The 16271-nt window shown below is 39.1% G+C and overlaps 2 protein-coding genes across 2 annotated transcripts; both read left to right on the plus strand.

Annotated features, from left to right (window-relative positions):
• Window positions 1-427: 427 nt before the first annotated feature.
• LOC106659032 (RING finger protein 212B-like) lies at window positions 428-2411 on the plus strand. The gene is made up of 4 exons (XM_014381318.2): window positions 428-725; window positions 803-984; window positions 1072-1226; window positions 1298-2411. The coding sequence occupies exons 1-4, from the start codon at window positions 617-619 to the stop codon at window positions 1548-1550; spliced, it is 699 nt and encodes a 232-aa protein (XP_014236804.1). The 5' UTR covers window positions 428-616; the 3' UTR covers window positions 1551-2411.
• Window positions 2412-11971: 9560 nt separating this feature from the next.
• LOC106658286 (nuclear receptor subfamily 2 group E member 1-like) lies at window positions 11972-16034 on the plus strand. Its single transcript, XM_014380181.1, has 7 exons — window positions 11972-12180; window positions 12296-12411; window positions 13216-13518; window positions 13735-13929; window positions 14022-14197; window positions 14259-14505; window positions 15416-16034. Exons 1-7 carry the CDS (start codon window positions 12056-12058, stop codon window positions 15640-15642), a joined length of 1389 nt encoding a protein of 462 aa, XP_014235667.1. The 5' UTR covers window positions 11972-12055; the 3' UTR covers window positions 15643-16034.
• Window positions 16035-16271: the final 237 nt, after the last annotated feature.

Raw genomic sequence — 16271 nt, forward strand, 5'->3', positions numbered from 1 at the left:
ATATAAATTTAATAATATTAACGAATTTTAAAACTTTCTTTACATTAATCACTCTCCCAATTTTTTTCGTTCAATTGATCTAATAATTTACACATCTGCCAATTTTGTTAAATATTTCTTTTTGTAAATATCCTTGCATAATATTTAATGAAAATGTTTATTAATAAAAGCAGCGGAACAATTTTATTACTATAGTAGTTAGGTCGTTTTAAAAGCTGGCCAAAAACCAGGTAAGAAATGACTGCACTGCTTGTAACCTTAATCGTGCACGCAATGCTAGATCGGAAAAAAACACTTTACAGCGGAGTATTGCTTCAAATTTGACGAACTAAAAGTCACTAAGTTTTCTAGTTACTTTTCTGTACCTATGTTGAAGAACGGTTAGCAATGATTTCAGTATAGAAGTTAGAACAGAAGCATTTTTTAGCAGAGAGATGTCCCGCATTCCCGATGACTATACTTATTGCACCTCAATAACAAAAAGTCAAGCTAATTGATCGCACGTGTGTTATCGTTACCCTCATAACCAAAGATTGATTTAGTTGATATTTACTACGCAGTTAGTGGAGTTCTTCACAGATTTTTCAGAGTTAGCTGTCTAATATCGATACCAGTCATGGACTGGGTTAGATGTAATGCTTGTTGGACTAAAGCTGAAAGTAAAAAACTCGCCTTTTTCTTGACGCAGTGCGGCCATGTTTACTGTGAAAAGTGTGTTCAGAAAGGTAAAATTTAACTGGCTCATACTTTAGTCATTGCAGTGCAGTCCGCAAAAACTCTACTTCTTTTTAAAATCTTTTAGCTCAAGAAAGATGTTTTCAGTGTGGCACCACAAATACCGTTTCTCTATCATTAGCAGAGCCAATGAATCCACAAATAATGCATTACTTTGCTCGTCCGTCAGATCTTCTCGAGAAAGTCATCCAGGCTGAGCAATTCCAAGATTCGCAGAAAGCTTTGTATCTACAGCGCGCCGAAGCTCAGGTTCGTGAATTTTTCGCTGCTTTGAAATTATCAGTTTTAAACGTCAATATCGTTATTTCATGTTTATTGTTTTAACTGTTACATTAGGCTAATAAATATGAATCTATGAAAGAAGCCTATTGGACAAGTGTTGAAAATTTGAAGAAAGTTTATCAAAAATATACTAAACTCAAAGTAGTTTTTAATGCACAGCAAAAAGAAATGCGGAAAGTATTCGTCGATCCTGCTGCTTCACATTCAATGTAAGTGGAATGAATATTGCAAAACTTCGTTTGTTTTACACAAAATCGCATTCACCTATTAACTTTTTCAGGAATCCTCAATACCAAAAAACTCCAGTTCAACATCCTAGATCTCAACATCAACAAAACTTTTTGAATTCATCTGTTAATTATTCTCAAAATCCTCATGCAAAGCAAATGAATAATGAAGGATTTCGTGTGCCAACTAGTACAAGAGTTCCTAGATCAGCGGGGTACTATACAGCTTCTTCTTTAAGCTCAACTTCATCTTGCGGTAGAACGCATCTTAGTAGAAACAGTACTCCCAATCAAAATTACTATTAGTTGGCATTTTTCTTTTTATTAATTTAGTTTTTTAGTTACAATTACATGCATTTTGTTGCTCCAACATGCAGAAGGATACTTGATCTTGTATACATATGAAAAATGCATTTGATTATCTTTAAAGATGCAAAGTGTAATAGATTCTTATAAAAAATTAAAAATAGCGACTTTTAATAATATCATAATTAATTATAGAAGGGAAAATGAGTGTTAAAAGACTGTACAATAGCTTAATAAGATGTATTTATGTTCTTTTGAAATGAATCATGTATGAAAAACATCAATTTGTAAATTTGGTGTTGAATATATATAATGTCTGTGTAATAATTTGAGAGACTTCTGAAATTTTAGGATATTTTGAAATACTGTTATGAAAATTCTTGATATTTTAAAAAAGTTTCAAATTAGAAACTAACTTAGCATCATTTCACAATGTTGATTTTGGAGTTTTGATTTTGTTTCAATTTATGGTTTTGAATCAATTTATGAACAAAAATTTTATTTTTTTATAATTTAGTTAATCACATATTTTACAAAAAAATCAATACTGAACTTCTATAATAACTTTTCGCAATTATCAATATTTCTTGGTGTTAATAATTCCGAGATGGCTTTACAAGATATGATGTGAACATTCGAAGTGTGGTGTTATGAGAAATAAGTTATTTAATTGAATCACATTAATTTTATAAATGTGAGTTATTCTTTCAATTTTTTTACTGCTGAATGAAAATTAGTGAAATAATCATTTTAAACTACAATTACTGTTAGGACTAGAAAATATATGTAATAAAATTAATTGTTGTATCCTCGATTACCGCTACCTAAATATTGATACTCCCATTATTAAAATATATTTTTCTTAATTTGTTGATAGTATTAATCGATTTTTGTACTGAAATGTCTATTCAGGGAAAAATTTGTACACGAAATTCTAGAAATTTTGAGATTCGTATGCGAGAATAAGTTTTCCTCGGAATAGATAAATCCTTTTTAAACCATTGATTTTCGAGTTCTCGTCTTCTAGTCAGATCTTTTTATGTGACTAGAGCATCAAAAAATTTTTCAGATACAAAAAATAAATAAAGTAACGTCTAATTACGTAAGTATTGAAAAGAATGTAGAAGAATGAAAATTGTAAAGAAATAACATCTAAATATTGGAGCAAAAAACACTTGAAATGATTAAGTATATAGTTCATCTGTATAATATGAGATTGAATGTACATCTTACCTCATGGATTTTCACTGAAATATGAAAATAGTTTGACGAAAAAACACGAACGGAGAAAATAATACCAATAATCGATCAGCACTAGAAATCCCATTCCAAAGCTCGATTCTCGTGCTGCACGCGACGCGTTGGGAATCTGATACTTGGTGATCTCATATTATATTATCATGCGTTTATATACATTTATCTGTGTGTATATGTTCTGTGTATTCGTGTGCGCGTGTGTGTGCACAAGTTCGATCTTCGATGGCGTTAGATGGAAGCTCCGCCCTGCAACCAATGATCTTGCAACCGCAGGGGGGAACAAGGCTGGACTTGGCGTTTTGTTGTTCGCGCGCGCAGAACGCCCTCGAGTTGCCGTCGCGTAACCCTTGCTTCGACGGCCTACGGAAATCTTGCGCTCTCGCAGGAAATCGTCAGGTCTCTCGGCACTTGTTCCCCGCGACTCGACCGATCGGACGCCTGATCTTTTGGCGTAAGAATCGGATCTCCTTATCATATTTCAACTTTCTGCAGAAAATTTACGATTGCCTGCAGTCAGTAAGTGAACTTTTAGAGATATCAACAAAACTTGGAGCCGGTGGATGTTACTTTTCGTGGACTATTTTCACTACGACGAAACGAGTTTAGGGGTGAGTTTCTTTATTGCTTTTATTTACGTGGTAAAAAGCTCCAAAGTGTTTTGAAAAATAATTCGATTCATCTATAATTCTTGATGTGATAAAATATTAATATGATTTTTAACATTTCATGTTTGTATATTTGACAGGAGCTACATTTTCATAAATCTTGAGGTTTATTATAAAATAAGGCGCAAATTTGAATAATTAATATAACATTTCAATAGATTCTGAATAGTATAGAAATATTTTATTACGTTTAATGAAATGTCTACAATATCTAAAATATCATTGCCTCTCAAACAAATTATTACCTTTATATCAGATTTTTAACTTTAAATAAGAATAACAGTTCATTCGATGGCATGAAAAGTTTATTAAACGTTACATCATGTCAATGATTTGTGCAGTTAACTAGTGAACTTCTGATTAGGTCACTTTTGTATAATAATTTATAAATAATGTTTCATCTTTTATCGAAAGAGATCAAAAATCTGTTTGTGAAATTGTAAAATCTTAGAAGATCTAAATTTTGTGGTATTTTTTAATATTAAATGCGAATTTTGCAAAAAGAAAAATAAGAGCAGCCGACGTACTATCGAATTAACGTGAATGAAAAAAATTTTATGAGAGCTAGACTTTAACTTTCAATATTAATATCTTCACCCTTTTAAAGCCTTTTGTTTTACCTTTTTGTTTTGCCTTTTTGTTATAATTATTATTATTTTTTTCATACTTATGAATATAAAATTAGACTATTTTAAGGGAGGGAGTTCACTTGTTTTCGATTGATTTTTATTTTATTTTTAAATGGTCATACCTTCAAGAGTATTGTGTTAAAATTGTATGTTAAATCCGAGAAAAATTAACGAAGTTATGGTAATTTTAATGCAAGTACACTGTCTCGTATTTTAGCATCATTCACATGCTTAGAGCCCTTAAATTTTGGGCAGTTATGTATAGTTTTGATTTTGGAAGGTCTAAAATTATAAAAACACCATCAAAAATATGCTATGGACATCCTAAATTACCTCCCCTTATTGTATAAACCCGGCATAGACAAAGAAAAAAGAAACAATAAAATCCACGTTAAATACCTCAAAATCTTTGAACGCGCTTCCTGAAAGTTCGAGTTGGTGTATATATTATCACTCAAAAACTAATGAATCGATCATTCTGAAATTTTACACATACCTTCTCGCATCATTTTACTAGTTAGGGACGTAGAGATGTATTCATTTTTTGAAATTTTTTTTATCATCGTTTTTTAAGTTGGAAAATGTAATTTTTTTTGGCATTTTTTAATTTAAAAGAATCGCCAAACGATCAAAAATCAAATTTATTGAAACAATTCGACGTCACTAGAAGAATTGTTTAAACTTGAAAAAAACTTCGAAGTTTGTTTCGGATAATCCTATCAAGATTTATCGTATACACCGCAGTTTTTGAAGTGTGAGCTACCGATGCCTGCCATAGCCTCATTTTTTGTTATTTTTTAATAAAAATTCTATTAAGTACTCTTGAAAGGTGGATTTTTAGCTTAAACATCAATCCCATAAACGTATCTTTACCAGATTGAAAGTATAAGTTTTTAAAATCGTGCAAAAATAATCAAAAATTAAGTACACTAGGGCTGTGCGAGTACTCGAAAAAATTCGACTTGTCGAGTTCGAGTTTTTTTCTCCAGTTCGAGTCGAGTACTCGATTTTTTTCGGGTACTCGCGTTTTTCTGAGTACTCAAATTTTATCGGGTTCTCGAGCTTTTTCGAGTAATCGAGTTTTTTCGAGTACTCGCAATGTATTTAAGTAATAAGTAAATAAATAATGAATGAACAGTCTTTAGACCCTCTCTCTTTGTGTGTACATGCTTATAAGTGTGATATTCGCAGCGGATTGGACTGGAAGAAGAAAATAATTTAATAGTACCACACTTCATCACACTTATAAGCATGTACACATAAAGCCAGGGGTCTAGAGACTGTTCATTCATTATTTATTTACTTAAAACTTAAATATATTGCGAGTACTCGAAAAAACTCGATTACTCGAAAAAACTCGAGTACTCAAAACTTCTCGACTCGACTCGAACTTGACTCGAACTCGACTCGTCGTATAATCGGGTACTCGAACAGCCCTATACACCACCTCCTCCTTAAAGTGTGATCTTATAAGGGTCAATTAAACGATTAGATTAATCAATTAAAATTTTTAACAAGGCGGCAATTATATTATACATCAGTTGTAGGGTTTATTTAAGTAAGATATACGAATGAAAACAGAGGTCAGCCCATAAAATTAGAGTTACTTTTGTAAGAGTTATTAACTAAACACTGTAAATAATACTGTAAATAAAACTGTAACAGTTTTGACAGCTTGTAAAATTCAAACGATTTGTTGAACTTGCAATTTTCGCAGAAAACCTTATTTTAAACTGACCTGTAAATATAAAATTTAATTTTTGACATTTTTAATCGACCGAAATTAAAAAAATTTGTATATTTTAAAAGAAATCTTTTATTAACATAAAATAGTGAATTGGCTTGCGATTATAGATAATTGAACTAAAAGTGTTCGAGTTAAGAATGACATTATTCCATTTGAATTTTATAAGTAAATTGAATACAACGAATCATTTTTAATCAGTTGCATGGTGTATGATGAGCTCTTCATAAATGAAAAATAGTAATCTATATTACACAGAGCGTAGATATATATAAATCTAATAGCACCCCTTCGGAATCGCGGAAGATCAAGAGATTAATATAACACTCGATGAAAAGAGTAAATTAGCAAGACATTAGCACCTCGTCGAGAACATATCACGGTCCGTTAGGGAATGAATTATTTATAACCGATCGAGCGATAGGAAGTGTTTGCATTTCATCGCATATATATCCAGAGCGTCGCACGTCGAGCATTGTTTAATCGTGCACGTGCCAGATACATCGAAATTCTCGATAGTCCGAGTGGCTCCAATAGCACGAACAATCCAGCATATTATAAATAGAAAATGTACAACACCTGCTCGAGCGTATTGATGTGTCGCGTACGTCCATACGCCACAGAGCTTTTGCTACTTCGTGCAAAAATTGTTGAATAATTGGCTCTGTTATGTACGCGCGGCGCATATGTCACCGTTGCGGGGTGACTTTTCATGGCTGACCGATCGCGTGCCTCGTACATTTCACGGCTGACTTTGCAGGCGAAAGTCGCACTTTTTGCCTCGATTCCTTTCCCCCGCGAAGGGATTTGCACCTGCACGCGGGCCGTGCATTTTAGTCTCCGTGAGCTATGTTGCGATTAAAGCTGTAATTAAGTCGACGCGTTGCGGCAAGCTACAAGAGCAGCATATGCATATGGTCTTTTTGTGGTCTCTTGCCAGTACGTATCGAGTTTCTGTCTCTCTTCATAAGTAAGACTCCCTCCAGCGTAATTGGTATGTAGCTTATAATCAGTGGAAAGATTGAAAAATCACTTATTATTATAATTCATAAAACTTGACGTTACGTAGAATGACTTTTTTGACGTAAGCGCGTAATTGTTATTGATTCAAATCAAACTAAATTTGCTGGTTCATCCAGCCTGGATGTATAACGAATTAATAATTGTTACAGTTAATATTGATGAGCACCGAGATTTTTCTCTCCGAGAAAATTAATCTCGAGTAAATAAACCTCATATTCACATTTGCTCTAGCGCACACATAGATAAAGAAATTTCAATAATAAGATTTTTACTTGTAAGAGACAAGATTGTCCATAGTTATTATTAATAAAATGCGTGTATTCACTGTAATGATTGTTTAATTGATAAATCGTTTATTATGTATATGATGGTTAGATTTGTCTATACTCGTAATTCACTGCATCGTTCATTTTAAGTTATAATTTTTATTTATGAAATCAGAAAATTTTCAACGAAAATGAAGAATGGGCTGTGCGGGATAAATTTTCGTTCACATGTCAAATTTTGAGTGATAGAATAACAGTGGATGCGTAAAACAGTCCCATTAAAATGTCTTGCATTTCATAGTCGATTAATCTTTTCAGCAGACATTTCTCATTCGAAATGTTATGTTGACTATACCTACATTTTTCTGGTATCAATTCTGGTGTGTTTAAGAAATCGTATTTTTGCAAGCCAAATTTCTGAAATGCAGCAACGAGTAATTTTTTTCGTATCGATGGCATATCTTTATCAATCCAATAAAAATCACCCTAGTTCGAATAATCGATCGTTTCATCGATACGAACTGCAACGTTGAACAACAGAGTATCGAATGCATTTCTATATTTTTGTGCAATCCATAATTTAGCCCATATTGTCGGTATAGGTAAAGATAAATGCTAGTTCGGGCCGCTAAACAGTTCTGCACTTGCTTCGTCGAAAGAACGTAAACGCGGGCATGATACGCGCACTCGGTCACGCAATCAGTGCGCATATTATATGCGCTACCACGTGTGTGCATACACATTACACGGGGCGGTAATTGCGCTTTTTCCGTTGAATGTAACTTTTCGCGGCATATGGCCAATTGCACCTATATTTGCAAGACATTGACGCTCGATCGCTGTGTTATTTTTCCTCCGACGAGGCATGGGTACTTTAATCACGGTCAAATTCATATACCATGCAACTTCGACACATGCTTATAGGTCAGTCTTGCATTGCTTTTTTAATTTCTTTTTATATAAAATTAGTTCAAAATGATTCAATCAAGTTGACGAGGGTGCGACTTTGTAAATCATCGTCGGCATAGCATCAAATTTGCTCTTCATTTTTTAACCATTACTTTGTGTGGGACGAGTAGTTGCGCGACAATCGTATACGAATTACATTAGCCGAGAGAAAAAAAAACAATATTGATTTTATATGGTGGCGAACGAGCATTATGTTTTAAGATGGCATGGAAGAGCGCGACTAATTCAGCCAGATCGATCAACGGTGCGGAACAATTTTTTTCGCCTGAGGAGAAAATAAAAATTGAAAATGACGCACCACGTGTTACGTGACGATGAAAAAAATTTACATGATGCATTTTTTACACGTAGCCAGGGAGTATTGGAAAGTCATCGAATCGACATTAGCGCGGTTGCGGAGAAAAGACGACCCTTTTGTGGCTGTAAATGCGATAGGATCTACGACGTTGTCGCGGAACGACGACAATTTCTCATTGCGGGCAGTATATGTTAGATTGCTTTTTCAAAAGTAACACCGGCCGCCTTCAATGTCCTATCCTCGTAATTGGACTCGTTAACTTTTCTATCCGAGCTTATCTTTGATGTGTCTTTTTCCTTTCGACACGTTACTTTTGTTTTGTACGTATGAAATAATAATTGTCCTCTCGAATGTAGCCTTAATTCATCGATCAATATGGGTTTCGCAGTCCGTAATTTGTACCCGATTCCATGCTCGAAAAGGGCATCGCTCTTACAACAGAGCTATGGAGCATCAATTTGTAATCAAATGCCAAGTGTATTCAACAGAGAAGTTGTTGGATGTTTTCGAGAGTCTGACCCGCGTGAAATTCGACACTTTGAATCGGAGCCGTTAGTGGTGTAGGATAAACAGGCTAAAAAGCGTAAACGCGAAAGCGATGAATAATTAATGTCAACAAGTAGTCGTGCAGTAGTTGTGTGTATATCCAGGGCGGAGTCGCGTCGTTCCGCACTCGAATCGTACAAGTCGCAGGCAAACACATAAGCTCCGCCGTCGACATATGCCGCGATATCCGTCACGCATCGCCGGTCCCCGCATCCCTCGTACTCGCTGCCTAGTCGTAGCAGCATACACGCAAGCCCTAATTGTACATCATCGAGCAGAAACGATAATAATCCCTTCCTTCCTTCGCCCTTTTTTTTTGCTTATCTGCAAGGTGAGCGCTAGCTCGATCTAAAACTGCCACACTCGACGCTCCGCACAACGTAATAGTTTTGTAGGTCGGTAAATAGTCGTCCTTTGTAAAGGTCGCGCACGTGAGTCAACATTCGTAACGAAGGCGCGAGTTTGGCAATCAGTGCGTGATACACACACGGCACTTTACAATCCTTATCGATTCCATCGCGTTTATGTAATTTATCGTGCGGACTCGAGGTTCCGAAACGTTTATTCGCGCGATTACCGGAGGCCATGTGGAATGGGACGAATTAAAAAGACCAGAGTCATTGTTTTAACTGCGGCTTGCGATGAAAATCGAGTCTCGTCGTGCACCGAAATTCATTGGAGACAATTCTGGGACAGAATCAAGCAAACACTCGATTATAATTTTACAAAATTGTCCTGTACGAGGCAGATATTCAAAAATCCATTGAAACCGCAGGCCTAGAATAATGGTCTTGACGAAGGCGAGCTTTGCCTGCTCCCCGTTGGCCAGCAAAAATATTGTGACAAGTCGAGCAGCCGTTGTTGGCACCCCCGGCATCATGAAGCACGAGCGACGCACGCCACTTATTCGCCAGGCCTTTCTCTCACGTGTATTATTATATTTACCTTTCTAATACACGGATTTGCAAGTGTCATTTATATTTCCTGCGCCCGCGGCGAGAGATATATAAGAGACAGGAAAGAAGCAAGAAAAAGAAAGAGGGTTGTTTCGTCATCGTAAAGGTGAATTATGTCATACACCGTCTCGCCCTATAAGTTATTCATCGAAAAATTATTAGTCGAAATAATTCCCTTTTTTCGTGCAGGCGGGCGATTTTGAAAAATGGACTTTATTCGTGCTCGAGCGCGGACGAATTATGTAACCGATTCGACGAGTTTTTTTTTTCCCAAAAATTAACACTCGTTGCAAACAATTTCCAATGAGCTCTCGAAAAAGTAATTGTCCATCCATCAACCGTAAATTCCAAACAATCGGCACATTTTGCACATCTCAAATTTTATCCGTGCGCAGCTCCTCGAGAGATAGACATTGATACTTACACCGTACATCTAACATCGACAAGCTCTTCCTCTCTTTCTCCAGTAAATCGAGCAAAACACGTCTTTCTCGTCAAGTGTAGAGGAGCGCGCGGACGCGAGTGCGGCTTTTGTCGCTTGCTGCACTCAAGCACTCGAATTTTGCCCAGGTCTGGCTTAGAAAACACGTTTTTCGCTTTTACCGAGCTTTTTTCCCGGCCGAGCGCGCGGGGAAAAAAAGAAGGATACTTGTAACAGAGAGCCGAGTTGGACTAGCGCTGTACGCTGCGTGTTTTCGTGCGGTTTGCTCCCTTCGCGCGCAAAACGTGCACTGCAACTCATTGCATTATTAATAAACGCGTAAAGTGGTCAACTTTTACTCTTTGGTGTACCTTCGAATAAAGTGACGTTTGTGTAATATTTTTTTTTTGAAAAAGTCATTGAGAACCAATACGTTGGAAAATATGCCCGATGAAAGATTTATCAAAGTCGGAGAAATCATCGGGTGATGAATAATGCAAATTTCTACAAGGTTCAGCTGCTAATTAGCCCAGAGTTATGTACGTTAAATGCAGGAAAATATATATTTATGAAGCATGTCTAACATCGTATCAGCTTGCTCGACTCAATGCCAATGTATCGAGTCTGTATCAACATGTAATTTTAGCACAGAGCGTATAACAGTAATCGATAGGGAAATAATTTCAAAAGGGGTAAAAAGTAACGTCGGAATAGCGCGGGTAATTATCTCGATTGAATTTAGAATCCTATCGAACGGCACGGCGAATGACACGAGGACTAACTACGCAATATCCATTCTAGTCGATAATGAATATATGCCTCAAGAAATAATACCTGAAGTTTCAGCCAAACTTGCGAAAAAAATTGTCTAACGAATCGTCCAAGTTCTCGAAAGTACTTCGGAAAGTAGCGCAAGTTCGCGCCGTTTCGTTGACGAAAAAAAATTACGACAAAGGCTCTCTCGGGCTAGCTACACGAGTACAACCCTCGCACGAAACTGTTCATTAGCTCATGCAGTATGCAACGAGTAACATATACAGCTCGAACGTATAGTGATTCGTTGAAAAACTCAACTGCGTTATAATATGTGCGAAATAAGCTAGTCAATGGGAGCTCGCGTGTGTCCTTTTCGCCTCATATACATACGATACGCTAAGTTTCCTTCTCGATAGATCGGCCACTAGTTATGACAAAAGCAACGATCGTTCACAGAAAAAACTTGATTAATCCACGAAAGGCAGACTCGTGCACATTTAGACTTTACTCTAGCCTCGTTTTGCCGCATATTTAATGCGCGACGTCGTGCATACAGCTATGTAGCATGTAGTTGTTTTCTCGAACGGGCTTTTGCCGAAGCGCGTGGAGCTATTTCATTCGCCATGAGGCTAGTCTGGCCGCAAACCATCGTCTGATTATCGGTTGCATGGCAAAATATCGACACACTAATAGCGCCACACCAACGGCTATACGTATACATGCACCTACTCCGCGCCCAATGTGCCATTATCATGTACAATACAGCCGGTCGTGATTCTTTATATGTAGCAGGTGCATAATTTATGCAACGGAACCGAGCACGCCTTGCATCCCTATAACTTATTCATTTGCAGTTGCAATGGCGCAGGCAGAAGCAGTGATTTGAGCGATGCCGCCCGTTTGTCGCATCGCCAAAAGCTCGCAGCCCAAAATATCGAGCAACATATAAGAATTTCACCGGCGGTCTCCCTGCGGATGATGGAAGAAAACGGAAGAGGGGACGGCCTGTGCAAAGTTTGCGGCGACAAAGCCTCGGGTAAACATTACGGAGTGTCGAGCTGCGACGGTTGTCGGGGCTTTTTTAAACGCTCCATACGCAGGTATGCGAGGTAACTATTGCTCCCGACATTTTCGAACACTTTACTCTTTTGACTTTTTGCGCGACTAACGTTTATTCGTGTTTTTTCACCCCTACATTTCACCGCTTCCAAATAGAAATTTGGACTACGTGTGCAAGGAGAATGGCCAGTGCATCGTCGATGTGTCGCGGCGCAATCAGTGCCAGGCTTGCCGATTCACCAAATGCTTACAAGTCAACATGCAGAAGCACGGTACGTTAAGCGACAATTGCTTTTCATTATTTACAAGAAAATATGCTTCTTCAAACGACGCCCAAGGTTCGCGCTCGAGGCGACGAAAATCAGTGCGAATTTTGTAATATATATCGTGTCAGCGAGAGCGTAAAGTTGGGCTAAAATAGATCGAACATCGGGCGTCAAAAGCGCAAACACTCGAAGCGCCGAACGAAAGTGGATAGTTGAAATCGTCGGCGGAGCTCGACATAATAGCTCTCGTTACGAGCTGACTAGTGCAGAGTTGGTGCGCGCGTCAACCGTATTATATTTACCGGGGATTTAAAGCTCGCATTGGGAGAGAGAGATTGCCCGTGGCTGCTGCCAACTGCGTCAACGACAGCTTCTGCAAACAATCCGTGAGTGGCGCGCCGCCTCCTGCAAAGGGTCTTTCTCGCCTCAAATATATTCTATATACAAAAGCAAACACTTGATTTTCATTGACGATATCAATTAGCGGCCGGACCATTAGTAGAATAGCAAAGCTCAAAGCCCACAGCCATCAGCTGTATTATGTCCTGCGCTTGATACAGATATAAACATTTGCTATATATGGCTCTCGGGGTGTGATTTCGTGGCCCCTCGCAGTCACCTCTCGAACATTCGAGCCATCGAGAAAGATTCGATTACAATAATGACACTCGCAACTACTCGAATAATCATCCATCGAGCGACTCGAAATTATAAATAAAAATATTGCCCTCGACGCGTCAACGAAATAACATTGACTCAAACTCTTGTTTAACAAGTCCATTTGCTTACACGCGTGTGTCCCAAATACAGCGGTACAGCACGAGCGAGCGCCGAGGAGCGTGCAGACTTCGCCGGGCGCGACGACGGCCTCGTCGACGCTGTTCGCGATGGCGGCCGCAGCGGCGACCACGAGGAAAGTCAGCCACCAGCAGCAGCAGCAGCAGCCACCGCCGCCGTCGCTGCAGTCGTGCGCGGCCCTCTACCCAGCGGCCAGTCACGTCTACCACGGGGCGGCTGCCGTTGCCTCGGCCGCGCCTTACCACCCCCTCCTCTATCCTGCCCTCTTCTCATTCAAGCCGAGCGCCGGCGTGCCGAGCTTTGCATCCAGCCCAGGTTTGTGCATAAACATGCCATGCTCAACATTTTTTATTATTTTCATTTTTATTTTTACGTAATTCGCCAAGCAAATGAGGTTTGTCTGGTTGTAAAGTAGCAGCGGACTCGCGTACCCGGTAGAGAGAAAGAGAGAAAAAAGCCACCGCGGCACTTAGGCAAAGCTTGTAGTATTAATGGATATCGATTACCGAGGTACATGTCAAAAAAAAAAAGGAAAAAATTTCTTCGCAGATACGAGCGACTTGCTTCGTCTGACGACAGCTGCGCATTTCGTGCCCCGGCCTGCGGCAGTCGAGCCGTTGCAACAGCAGCAACAACCCCTACCAACCTCTTCAGTCGGTGGGAAAGAAGACGAAGTGACAAGTTCCGAAGAAGCTGCCGCCAACGATCGATTACACTTTAAGAAAAGTACTGCACCTCATCCCTTAGCTACCCATCTGTGTCAAAACATCTGCGTCTTACGTCATCTCTCTCTCTCTGTTTCTTGTTTTCTTTGCCAGTTTCAGATGATCGCGTCATGTCGACCAGATTGACCAACCCGCTAATTTGCACCTCCTTCTCCGATGGACACACTGCCAACTTTTCGCTGCTGCCCACGGAAAATATCAACGAGCTCGCGGCCAAGCTGCTGTTCCTCGCCGTCAAGTGGCCCAGAAGCATTTCTTCCTTTCTGCAGGTAAACGCTACCAACTTTACTCCTGCCCCTCTTGAACAACTCGTGTTTTTTCATTCCGCAGCTATCGTATCGCGACCAAGCTATACTGCTCGAAGAGTCATGGTTCGAGTTGTTCGTGCTGACCGCAGCCCAATGGAACTTTCCCGTGGAAGAGTCGCAGCTCATACCGGCCACAACGCCAGCCTACAAGCGTCAGATTCTCAGCGACGAGGCGCGTCGTCTGCGCGAACTTCTGACCCGATGCGCCATACTGCAGATCGACCACTCGGAGTACGCCTGTCTCAAGGCTATAGTATTGTTCAAAGGAGGTACATTTCGATTCCTCTGATGAATGCATTTTTCAATTTTTATTTTTTTTCACGTAATTCTTGAGTAAGTTTAGTACAGGGACGTTATCAATCGGGACAACAGGTCAGTTGAACTGTTCCATCCGGACAACAGGGCGCTGGACAGCAGGGCACGTTATAACATGGCTGAGGCCAACAGCTCGGATTACATTTGTACCATTTATCGGTCTGCAATAGAGAAAAAACAATTCAATTTTCATTGATTTCGCGACGCCCTGTGACTGAAATTACCCCTTGCATGAAGTAACATCGTCCGCGCAAAGGCATCGCTCTATTGTCGTTTTTGTACAAGACTTTATTCGAGGTCGGCAGATATTCGTGGATAGATGAGTAGATGATCAGAGGACTTGGTCCGGTTGGCGGAGGTCGGGGTTGGCATTTGCTCGATGCGCATTTCGGCCGAGGAACTTTTTCCTTTTTTGCCGCCCGACAAACCGACGTGTCTCGTCTGGATCGTGTGAAAAATTTGAGTATACAAAATATTAGTAGCTGTAGATAGGTCGCGTGACGCGTAGACTACTCACAGGGCATCCATTCGGTCGATGAGACACTGCATACGATTGATCTCATGGCCGGGACTTACAACTTGGTTGGAGAATCCCCAATTTCCGAGGGCTTCGGCGACTCCTGTACCGTCACCCTTCGAGTACGTCATCGTGCACGGCTGACACTTTGGCATTTTTTCTTTTTTTTTCTTTTTCTGATAGTACTTAACTTGAATACTAGTTTTTATTAAATTAACTGGAAAATTTTGAGGCGTCCGTCGATTAACGACCGTGACTAAACTTTGTTTGTTAGGCTATGTCGATCGAATGGCTCGATTCTCATTTATTTATTTCATGATTTTTCATCGCGATTCATTTGATTTCAGAATCTCGGGGTCTGAGCGATGCAGCCCGCGTCACCGCTTCGCAGGAGCAAACCGTTTCCGTACTATCGGATCGTGGAGGTCGGGTTGGCCAGTTGCTGCTCCTATTGCCACCCATAAGGGCTTTGTGTCGGCACACTTTGCAAGAGTTGCTTTTCAAGCAAACCATCGGCGAGGCCGATTTCGAGCGTCTACTCGGGGACGTGGTTCACATGCCAAGACCACATTGAACCATTTCAAACGCCCACGATGAGCTTTTAATATTCTAAATCAATCGACAAGATTTCATACCAAAGAAAAACATTATGAGTTCGAGGTTTCAAATAAAGCTTTGTAAAAATGTACTATACCTTATTATTAGCTGTGTAAATTTGTATTTTATAAAGGGCTCAAAGATTTCTTAGGTCGCCTTGCACACTTTTTTCATAATATCCATCTTAAAATTACTCATGAAGAGCTACCTGTGGATTGGGTCACTCCGAATGAGATTATGTTGGCAACCGTTGATGATCCAAAATGTTCACAACTTGCGCTCCATTGCTCAATTGGTTCGCTTTGAATATTAAGAAAAGGCAAGGTAATTTAAAAAATATTCTATAAGAGGATAAAATGCCAGAAAACGAAAAAGAAGGAAAAACTTGGCACGAAAAATACCTACGAAAACTGCTGTATTATTTCAGTGTGAAATTTTTAAATTTAACAAAATGCAATAGAAAAGGAAAAAGAATTCTTTTACAAAATTGATTAAAATTTCTTTCGGCTTTAAGCCCCCTTTGAGCCCATTGCATTTAGAAGATATTTATTTATGTTTGCTACGTATTATACATACATTCAATTAATGAAACTTAATACGATAATC

Source organism: Trichogramma pretiosum, unplaced genomic scaffold (genome assembly GCF_000599845.2).
Source record: "Trichogramma pretiosum strain Unisexual culture from Peru unplaced genomic scaffold, Tpre_2.0 scaffold16, whole genome shotgun sequence".
NCBI lineage: Eukaryota > Metazoa > Arthropoda > Insecta > Hymenoptera > Trichogrammatidae > Trichogramma > Trichogramma pretiosum.

What these genes read in the sequence shown, in the direction of transcription:
- LOC106659032 (XM_014381318.2), top strand. Translation starts at nt 617, where the DNA reads ATGGACTGGGTTAGATGTAATGCTTGTTGGACTAAAGCTGAAAGTAAA. An exon ending in TGAAAAGTGTGTTCAGAAAG is followed by an intron (nt 726 to 802) that starts GTAAAATTTAAC and finishes AAAATCTTTTAG; the next exon opens with CTCAAGAAAGATGTTTTCAG. An exon ending in CCTGCTGCTTCACATTCAAT is followed by an intron (nt 1,227 to 1,297) that starts GTAAGTGGAATG and finishes TAACTTTTTCAG; the next exon opens with GAATCCTCAATACCAAAAAA.
- LOC106658286 (XM_014380181.1), top strand. Translation starts at nt 12,056, where the DNA reads ATGATGGAAGAAAACGGAAGAGGGGACGGCCTGTGCAAAGTTTGCGGC. An exon ending in AGTCAACATGCAGAAGCACG is followed by an intron (nt 12,412 to 13,215) that starts GTACGTTAAGCG and finishes TCCCAAATACAG; the next exon opens with CGGTACAGCACGAGCGAGCG. An exon ending in TCGATTACACTTTAAGAAAA is followed by an intron (nt 13,930 to 14,021) that starts GTACTGCACCTC and finishes TTTCTTTGCCAG; the next exon opens with TTTCAGATGATCGCGTCATG.